This window comes from Galeopterus variegatus, unplaced genomic scaffold, assembly GCF_000696425.1.
Source record: "Galeopterus variegatus unplaced genomic scaffold, G_variegatus-3.0.2 Scaffold1830, whole genome shotgun sequence".
NCBI classification, from domain to species: Eukaryota; Metazoa; Chordata; class Mammalia; order Dermoptera; family Cynocephalidae; genus Galeopterus; species Galeopterus variegatus.
The window spans coordinates 253076-263815 of NW_007727941.1; the positions used below are offsets into that span (position 1 = coordinate 253076).

The following is a 10740-nucleotide window of genomic DNA, read 5'->3' on the forward strand; positions in this document are numbered from 1 at the left end:
CGCCAACTTGCTCCCGCTTCTCCCCACCACTCCCCGTTGATGGCCCCTTTACCTTGATACAGTACGGGGATTCATCGTAGGTGACCAGCATGTACCTGTCTCCGCGGCTGGCCGGGTCCCGGGCGCGCAACTGCGGGGCGAGGGATGACGGAGGGGGTCGCGTAGGAAAGAAGGGGGGCGATGCAAACGTTACAGAATCACCTAAATCCACCCCCCCCATCCTCGGTAGCACTCCCCTCCCCTCCCTTTACCTTCAAGAATAACTCCACAGCGCCTTTGGCAATGTCCAAATAGGAGGTGCCCAGGTCTGTGCGCTGGTTCATAGAGGCGGACGTGTCTATGAGGAACAGCAGGATGGGCATCTTCCCCTGTACCCCCGGCTCCGCTCCCCAGTCTCCTGGCCGTTTTGCCCTCACTGCCACGTACGGCCACCCGAACCCTCAATTCTTCGCAGAGCCAGGGGGCAGGGAGCAAGAGGAAGAAGGGGGAGATGGGACGGGACGGATGGGACTGCTCTTGGCCTCCTTTCTGCAACGCCACCTCCTCTCTCTCCAAGGGAACTTGGAAGTGTGAGCGTGTGTAGCCCTCGGGGCCCTCCCCCTTCCTCCCTTCTCCTGCCACCACTACTGCCGCCGCCGCTGCCAGCACCACTGCCTAAGCATCCGTCCGCGCTCACTAGAGCGCTCGCCCCAGACTGAGGGCCCTCTCTGCTCACCGACACACAACTTCTGTCTGCTCACCTACCATCGGCACCATGTGACCAGAACCCACGCCATTGGCTGCCAATTATGTTTCATTTCCATATTCATTACATGACAGGGCAAGGGGAAGGACTTGGGCGAACCCTGGGAGTTGAAGTTTGAACCCAGGCAGGGGATAAGGGAAAATGTTAAAGACCCTCGCTACGATTCTCCTTTAATGGACTTAGAAATAGGATGATATCTTGGGGTGGTTTGGATGGATCTCTCTCGTCTTCAAAGATGGTGACTTGAAAGGGAGAGTGAATTTGAGCACAGTCGTACAGAAGTACAGAAGCAGATGCCTGGACAGGCTGCACAGAAAACGCTTTGCTGACAGCAACCCATCAATTCTGCCAGTGGCTAAGACCAAAACACTTCAGAAGCGGCAAACGTCTTTCCTGGCAGGACCTACTCGCATTCCTTTAGATCCCTCCCCCCTGTTCATCTGTTTCTGTGAGTCAGTGGCTGGCCTTGTATTCCACTTATATCTATCTACTTAGAAAGGAAACTAAAGCATGTATATCTGTCTACTTAGAAAGGAAACTAAACCTTAAACAATTGCCTAAACTGGACTTCTGTATGCACAGGATTCAGTTTCACTGAGTCTTTGAAGCATTCGCCTGCCTGTGATAATTCCACCACTGTTATGTCTGAACAGCCTTTACACATGGGAGGTTTGCCAACCTAGATTCTGATTCAATTCATGTTTATCAAGCACCTATGAAGTGCCAGGCACCTGCAGTAGCCTCTTTTAATCTTTGAAATAGGAGAGGATTTCAAAAAGTTTATGGAAAATTAGAATTAAAAGATAAAAATAAAAAGCATAAACTTTATTGCTCAACAGAAGCTCAAGACACTCTTTTGTAAGCAATGCCACCAGCTGTTTTAGTCCATTTCTGTTGCTTATAGCAGAATACCTGAAACTGGGTAATTTATAAAGAAACAAATTTGTTTCTTACAGTTTTGGAGGCTGGGAAGTCCATGGTCCAGGGAACACATCTGGTGAGAGCCTTCTTCTACAGTGAGGCACAGTGTCACATGGTGAGAATGGACTGAGAAAGTGAGCACTCACTCTCCTTATAAAGCCATTAGGCCATCAACCCGTTACTTCATGAGTGGATTGATCCAGTCACCAGGGCAGAGTCCTCACAATCTAATCACCTCTTAAAGTCTCCACCATTCAGATACCATAATTGGATTTTTCACCCTCTTAACACTGTTACAATGGAGATTAAGTTTCCAATACATGAACTTTTGGGGGGGGCATATTTGACCCCAGCCATTTAGTCCATCCCTAAAGAACTGAGTGTCCTGTGAATTTAACCATGTTAATGTAGTCCATCTTTACATTATTAACTGAAGAAAAATGGGTGCCCTTTAAAGATTTTTTAAAAGGAAACAAAACGATGTCAGAAGAAGCCAAATCAGTACTGTAAGGTGGATACCTAATGGTTTACCATCGAAATTCTCACAAAATTGCCCTTGTTTGATGAGACAAATGACCAAGAATATTGCTGTGGTGGAGAAGGACTCTCTAACGAAGCTTTCCCAGGCATTTTTTCTCCTAAAGCTTTTGCTGACTTTCTCCAAACACTCTAGTACTAAGCAGATGTTATCATTCTTTAGCCCTCCAGAAAGTCAACAAGCAAAATGCCTTGAGCTTCCCAAAAAACTGTTGCCTTGACCTTTGCTTCTGACTGGTTTGCTTTTGCTTTGACTAGACCACTTCCACCTCTTGGTAGCCATTGCTTTGATTGTGCTTTATCTTTAGGATCGTACTGGCAAAGCCATGTTTTATCTCTTGCTACAATTTTTTGAAAAAAATGGTTCAGGATCTTGATCCCACTTGTTTAACATTTTTATTGAAAGCTCTGCTCTTGTCTGCAGCTGATCTGGGCACAACAGTTTTGGCACCCATCAAGTGGAAAGTTTGCTCAACTGTAATTTTTCAGTCAAAATTGTGTAAACTGAGTCAATTGAGATGTCTATGGTGTTGGCTGTTGTTTCTTCTGTTAATCGTTGGTCCTCTTAAATCAAGGCACAAACAAGATTTTTTCCTTACAAATTAATGTGGATGATTTGCTGCTGCGAGTTTCACCTTCAATGTCATCTCTTCTTAACACAAGTTTACAAAACAAAACAAAAAAAAAAACAAGTTATCCATTTGTAAACTACTGATTCCTCTGGAACATTGTTTCCATAAACTTTTCATAAACCATCAGTGATTTCACCATTCTTCCACCTAAGCTTTACCATAAATTTGATGTTTGTTCTTGCTTCAATTTTAGCAGAGTTCATGTTGCTCTGATAGGGGCTCTTTTCAAACTGATGTCTTGTCCTTCTTATTACGTCAAACTAGATCCTGTTTAGACATGTTATAACAAGTTAGTATGAATTTATTTTAAAATCCATGCACAGATTTTTCATAATATGCATTTTCCATAAACTTTTTGAAGATTCCTTGTAATTATGGTAGATGGCATTATATTCAATTATCAGTATGTTTCACATCTGACTCTATGCAAAGGCTTAAGCAATTTTAAAATATAGAAGCATGTATTCCTAGCAGTATGCTATGCACAATGTGGAATCATGGGCTTCAGTGAATTTACAATCATTGAAAAGAATAGATGACATATATATGTATATGTATATATATTCATTTATATATTCTATGTACACATTCTATATATGTAGGTCCTATGTATTACATGTGTTCTATATATATTAGATATATACATTCAATAACATTTTCAGAGAAATAAGATTTCATAAGAGATCACATGACAGTATTTGAATCAGGGACAAAAAAGCTATACAAATAAAAGTGCTATGGAATCAACGATCCAGTGGTCTAGAAGTTCAGAAAATTTCATGGATGAGGCGCAAAGGGGGAAGGGAGGGAATCTGGGTTAGAAGGAATGGTGTGAACAAAAATTCAGCCTAGAGATTGTGCTATGTATGGCACATTTGAGGACAGTCTAGTAGAATGTAGGGTATTAATGTTGAAATAAAGATGAAAAAGACACTAGAAACCCTCATTTCCATTCTGGTACAAATATTATTGGAAAAAGGCAATGCCTACATGGGCTAGGGTGCAAAAAGTACAGGACTGACGTGTGTGGGCCAGTGTGTTGGTTTTCTATTTCTGTGTAACAAATGAGTACAGAGTCAACAGCTTAAAACAACACATGCATATATTATCTCACAGTTTCCATGAGTCAAGGGTCTGGGTTTAGCTGGCTGGAGGCTGAAAATATTCATATTATATTTTAATTTCATTTTTCCATGAACTTTTTGAGGTACTCGTGTGTGTGTGTGTGTGCGTGTACATATGAATAAAGACTGCTGAACCATGATATGCCCCAGTTCACAACAGTATTTTAGGATAACAATTTAAAAATCTCCTTTGTACTTTCCTCTCAACTTTTCTACAATGAGTGTGCTTTACTTTTATAATCAGAAAGAGGCAATGTTAAAATTTACCTGCAAAGTACTCAAAAAAAGTCCTTCCAAGGTGAATACTACTGAAACGGTTTTCAAAAATGACTTATCAGGATTAGGGAAGCACAAAATAGTTTTAGTCATGCAATGCTCCATTGGTTGAAGACATGCAGGCCCTACAGTGTGTCCCTCTGGGGAAAAGATATTCTCCCCATACAGGTGAATGACTTTTAATGTTTATTTATTTTATTTTATTTTTTTTCCTAACAGGACGTATTTGATTCTTTGTAGCATTAAACTCAAATGAAATTGAAATGATGTAAACATAGAATCTGAAAAATATCCATGTCTCATTATAAAATGCAAAAATGACAATACACAAAAAATAACCATTTAGTGCACTTAATGGGCTTATTCAGATGAAACCAAGTCTTAAGCTTTCAGCATGAAGCCTCTCTTCTTCACTTCTGGAGGAAAATAAACTCTGTATTATGCTAGACTGTATGTAAACCTCTTTACTGCGTTTCTTTAGCATACATGAGCACTAATCCCCCAGAGCCCTTTCTACATCTTTTTCTGCTACAGAACATTAGCCCCCTTGTGTTATAGGTTATTTGTGCCTTGGATTTGTCTCTCCTTCTAGAACGTAAACTCTTTGTAAGCAGACAGAGCCTATAACCAATGCCTGGGGCACAGTACCTGCTCAATAAGTGGCTGTTGAAATAAATTGTTGAATATACTGCTGTTGTCATTCTTTCGTTGTCTTCTCAGGTACTTGGGTATTATCCTGAAACTCCTTTCCCAGGGTTATCCAGCCCTGCCATGTCGCCCCTGCCTGCCATCCCCCACCTGAGTAGAATGATAGGCCCAGCTTTCTGTCCTTGTGTTTCCAGGGCCTTTTGGATTACGGCACCAGTAGGCCCCTTCAGGCCAAGCCCTTGAACTGACAAAATCCCCTCACACCAGTCCTGTCAACTTCCCTTTTGTTCTACTTATGCTTCCTGATGAAGTGGCTCTTTTTGGGGACACTGCTCACTGTTTATCTCCCTCAGTCAAATCCTCTTCCCAACTGCTCCCAAATTTAAGGCCTGTTGTCACAGCCAGGCCTCTGGCCAGTTAATGAATTTTTAAAACATTGCAGCCCTGTGACCTGCACTAACCATCCTGTCTTCTTTCCAGTTTTCACATGTTTTTTGAACTCATGAGTTCTTGAAAATAGTTTCCTCTTTCCTCTTCATGTCTTTGTTCTTTATCTGCTTTTCTTTCACTCGTAGTCACTACATCAATTCACTAGGATACCTCACCATACTCCCCCATTCCAGACCTTTCTATCTCACATCTGGGGTTACCAGAGATCTCTTAGAAAATAATTCCTACACATATTGCTTTCCTGGCCTTCATTCCCTTCACATAAATGTTAGACTTTGCCCCATGTTTACATTTTATGTTGCTGGCCGTGCTGTGGTCCACCACCATACAGCAGAAGCTTTGTTTTGGCAAAGTCCAGTTTGACTTTTCATTCTTCAAAGATTTGTTACCCCTTGCCTATAAGCAGTTCCTAATCACCACATCTTGACAAATAGAGTTTACTTAACCTTATTTCTATCCCCACCCAAATCCTACCTTTCATGGCTGGAGGGGAGTAAAATCACCCTGTCTAGTTTTTCTACCACCCACCCCCTCCTCAAGCCCATGCAATCTGCTTTCTTTCCCCAGCACTCCATGGAAATTGCTTGAAAGTCCCCAGTGGCCTGCTCCTGGCCAAGTCCAATGGTCTGTTCCACATTTCCCTTTGTTGACTAGAGAGCTATTTGTCATTTTCCTTCCTGAGCTCCCCACACTCCCACTTACCTTGCCTTTCATCACCTGCCATTTCTCCTGGCGTCTTCCTATCCCTTGGACTATTTGTTTGCACCTTCACTGATCTCTAAACTTAATCTTTGTCTCACTCTGTGGATACCTCTTTTCCTCCTATTTCCCACATAAAATACTGTGGTATTTCCACAATCTTTATTCATTTAGTCATTCTTTTATTCAAATGTTTCTTGCGTTGGCCTTCTATATGACAGGCGGTGATGATACATTGGGGAACAAAGGAAACAGCATATTGTAATGGTTAAGAGCTCAGATTTTGGGGTTCAAACTCCAGCTCTGCCATTAACTAGGTATGTGACCTTGGACAAGTTACTTAACCTTGCTCTTCTTCAGTTTCATCATCTATATAACAGTAATAATAATAGCACCTCACAGAATTGTTATGAGGATTAAATGAATTAATATTTATAAAGAGCTTATAGAAGTGCTTAGCATAGAGTAAGCTCTACATAAATGTTAAACGAAAGTGAGGATATATACATAGATATAGTCCATGCCCTTGTAGAGTGCTATGGCCTGAATGTCCCCTTCAAAGCTCATATGGGAGCTTGATTCCCATTGTGGCAGTGTTGAAAGATGGGACCTTCAGGAGGTGATTAGATCATGAGGACTATACCTTCATGAATGGACTAACCCATTCATGGATTAATGAGTTAATGGTTTAATGGGTTATCAGGGAGTGGTTCTGGTGGCTTTATATATAAGGAGAACAAGTGAGCACATTAAAAAGTGCTATTGCCCAGCCCTAGTTATGAGATACCCTGCTTCTCCTGGGGAACAGAGTCCCCACCAAGAAGACAGCCTTCACCAGATGGAACCCCTGGACCTTGGATTTCCCAGCCTCCAAAAATCGTAAGAAATAAATTTCCTTTTCTTTATAAATTACCCAGTTTCAGATATTCTTTTATCAGCAACAGAAAATGAACTAATACATAGAGTTTACATTTAAGTGGGGAAAATAATCACAAGAGCAGATGCAATATTATATTAAGTGCTATGAGAGAGGAAACACAGGGTTTTATGGATGCACTGAGAAGGAGCATATATTCCAGAGGAGGGTGGAGTGGTCAAGGGAGCATACAGAGAAGGTTTCCTGAAGCATCTGACTTTGATCTTTCTTGTGAAACACAGAAATTAACCCTGTGAAGGAGGGCTGGTGGAGGATGAGGCATGGTGCAGGGGAGGAGGGAGAGTGTCCCAGGCAGGAAATGGTGAGGTGGGTGAGATGGCGAAAGAGATTAAAAGTGACCCCTTGGAGAAAAGAAGAATTCTGTGTAGCTGGGGTAAAGGGGAGCTGGGATGGGGAGAGAGGTAGCTAGAGACAAGCCGGGAGAGTTGAGTAGGAGCTGACTAGGCCCTATAAAGAGTTGAATTTTGGGGACAGCAAGGAACCATTGAAGGACTCTCAACAGATTGTGTTTTGGTAACATCATTCTATCTTCAGCATGGAGAACAAAAAGGAATCTGGAAGACAAGCGAGTAGTCTACTTCTGTAATCTAGGTGGGCTGAACTGCAGTAGTGACAGGAGGTGGAGAGAAGTGTATGGGTGCCAGGTACATTTAGGCAGTAGGATAGTGAGATCCTAGCCACTGACAGAACTTGAGGTGTGAGGAAAAAGGGAGGAGGTCAAGGATGACCAGGCTTGGGCAACAGGGAAATTGCGGGGCTACATGCTGAGACTGGGACAAAGGAAGAAATGCATATTTGGGTGGTTTCATCCCACAAATATTTATTAGGCATCTACTATGCACCAAACATTGTTCCAGGATCCAGGTACATATCAGTGAACAAGATAATCTTGTATGACAGTACAAATGCTGTGGAAAAAATAATGTAGGGTAAAGGGTCAATCTGCATGCACGGGGACAAGGTGAGTTTGAGTTGCCTGTGGGCCTCCCAAGTAGAAATAACTAGGAAGCAAGCTGGCTAAGTAAAGTATAAAAATGAGCCTCAGAGGGAAGAGAAACTGCTCAGGCAGATTTTTTGGAATATACTAGAGTTGTGAGTGCTTCATTTCTTAAGTACTATGTGCAAGGCAAGGGGCTTGGCACTTTGCACACCTTGTCTCAGAGCAGCAGCCCTGTGAGGTGGGGCCTATTATTCTTCCCAGGTAAAGGTGAGGAAACTGAGGTCCCTTAGCTGGTCAGCTGCCTGACCTCCGAGTCCAAGCTCTTCTTCCCCACTCTATAGGAACAATACCAGAATAAGATGGTGTGGCTAAGCACCTGAGAGTCCAGACACACATTAGAAGGAACCCAGCACAGAAACAGCTCACCAGCAGAGAGGCTCAAGAGCCAGGGCACTGCCCTTTATGACAGCAGGTTCCAGAGGGTCCAGAGAGAGCTGTCATGAGTGAGTCAACCAGCTCTAGATGGCACCACAGGCCTGGAGACTGCCCTCCCTCATTCCTCAAAAAACTTGCTTTGGGTAACCCATTATGTGGGACTGTGTGAGACCTGGGTCTGCTGTGATCTGCCAACTGACTCCTTTTGTTCAACCTGTGCTCAGGGAACCCTCTTTCTGAAACCTGAAGAGAGGAGGGCTGGTGAGGAGTGTTGGTGATGGTGAGATGCCCAGAGAATTGAGGTGAGATGCAGGCATCTGCCAACCAAGGGCAGCCAAGTGCCCAGGACAATCCTTTTTAGTTATTCCCTTCTGCCGGGGACCCAGGCGTGGCAAGCTGTATGGACATTTATAGATCTGACTACTCTGAGAAGCTACTCATAAGCTACTGACTACTCTCATAAGCTAAAAATAAAAATAACTGGTGATGAAATTTGGTCTAGGGAAGTTCCTACACAACTCCCCAGTGGGTTTTGCCACTTGGGTAACTTCCTGTCACAAGACAGAGTATAGGAGCCTCTGGGCAGAGGCCCTGGAATCTCGGTCTTTTACCTTCACATCTTCCGTGGTGTTCTGCTCCTTCCACCTCACCTCCCTGAGGCCACCACCTTGTGCCCTTTGTTTTAGTTCATTTTCTGTTGCTGTAACAGAATACCCGAGGTTGGGTAACTTATAAAGAAAATTAATTATTTGGCTCACCATTCTGGAGGCTGGAAAGTGCAAGACTTAGGAGCCTCATCTGGTGAGGGCTTCATTCCTGCACAGTCCCACGGTGGAAGGTAAGAGGGTGTGAGAGAGAGCTGAACTCACTTTTATAACAAACCCACTCCCATGATAACAACCTTAATCCATTCATGGGAGTTCTGCTCTTATAAGGCCTCTATATTATTCTGTTTTCTGTTGGTTAGAACAAAATACCTGAAACTGGGCAATGTATAAAGAAATGAAATTTATTTCTTATAATTCTGGTGGCTGGGAAGTCCAATGTCCGGGGAGTGCATCTAGTGAGGGCTTTCTTCTTGGTGGGGACACTCTACAGAGTCCCCTGGCAATGCAGGTTATCACATGGTGAGGTCTGAGCAAGAGCACACATTAATGTGCTCTGTTCTCCTTAAAAAGCCATCTGTGCTCCTCCTGTGATAACCCACTTATCCATTAAACCATTAATTCATTAATGGATTAATCCATTCATGAGGGCATAGCCCTCATGATCCAATCACCTACCAAAGGCCCCGCCTTTCAACACCGCTGCACTGGGGATCAAGCTTCCACATGAGATTTGGAGGGGATAAATATTCAGAACATAGCAGCCACACCTCCCAATACTGTTGCATTGGGGATTAAGTTTCCAACTCATGAACTTTGTGAGATACATTCAAACCAGAACACTACCTGTGGTATGGAAGGATCAGGAACTTGCAAGGCAACAGCATTATTATTCTGTGTGTGGAGCCCTAGGGGTGCACATGACACACAGAGAGTGATTCTAAGCATAGTGGTGGGGAAGGTCTGCCACAGCCAGCCTCAGCCTCTTCTGCCTCCAGAACCTTCTATCTCTCTCTGTGCCTATATCCACCAGGCCATCAAGTATCGTTGCATTTTTACCATTTGGATATCACTCGAATTCATCTCTTCACTGCTTTTCCCTTGGTTATGCCCTTTGCATCTTATTTAGCCCATAGTACTGACATACCTTTAGTTTCCCTTTTAACTTCTGGGGACGATTAGTGTTGTGAAAAATTCTTAAACAGCTTTTACACCAAGCCATTTCCACTAATAAAAAAGAAACATTTTGATGCCTGTTAAAGCACAGATTTTATCATTCTTCCCTATTTTCCATAAGGCTTTTTAAAAAAATCGACAGTGTTTAAACCATGTTAGAACGTGTTCTTTAAAGTGTAACGATAGCAGAATCGCATTTTTACTTAGATGTAACACCTATAGCTAGTTTTTTTCCTCATAAATCACTTAATTTGTCCCAAATATATTTCCAGTTTTTCCATTTTCCCTCCCACCACGTGAAGATGAAAGAGCCCTAAACAGCAGAGCTGGCTGGCCTTGCATGGCCACAGAAGGTCACTTACTCGGTTTTTGGTTCATCAGATATTTACTTCAGCTGTCTCTGCTTGGCACTTTGCTAAGTGTCTGGGGTAAAAAGATGAACAGGACATGGTTCCTACCTTGGTGAGCTTCTACTCCACTGGGGAAGGCTGGTATAGAAACAGTTATTTTCAATTCAATGTGATTAGTTCTGAGAGAGAGAGAGAGAGAGAGAGAGAGAGAGAGAGAGAGAGAGAGAGAGAGAGAGAGAGAGAGAGAGAGAGAGAGAGAGAGAGA

At 43.0% G+C, this 10740-nt stretch overlaps 1 protein-coding gene across 4 annotated transcripts in view; it reads right to left on the bottom strand.

Annotated features, from left to right (window-relative positions):
* The window catches only part of DDX26B (DEAD/H (Asp-Glu-Ala-Asp/His) box polypeptide 26B), a 57442-nt gene extending 56703 nt beyond the window's left edge, over positions 1-739 (bottom strand). For 2 of the 4 annotated variants that reach the window (XR_550978.1, XM_008579205.1), the window contains exons 1-2: positions 252-730; positions 53-130 (exon numbers count right to left, since the gene is read on the bottom strand). Coding sequence is in view for 3 of the 4 variants with exons in the window: in XM_008579205.1 (XP_008577427.1) it covers positions 53-130; positions 252-362 (189 nt within the window). In the remaining variant the exon portion in view is untranslated. Of the gene's footprint in view, positions 1-52; positions 131-251 lie in introns of all 4 variants that reach the window. The other 2 variants (XM_008579202.1, XM_008579204.1) reach the window with 2 other exon arrangements.
* Between the last annotated feature and the right edge of the window lie 10001 nt (positions 740-10740).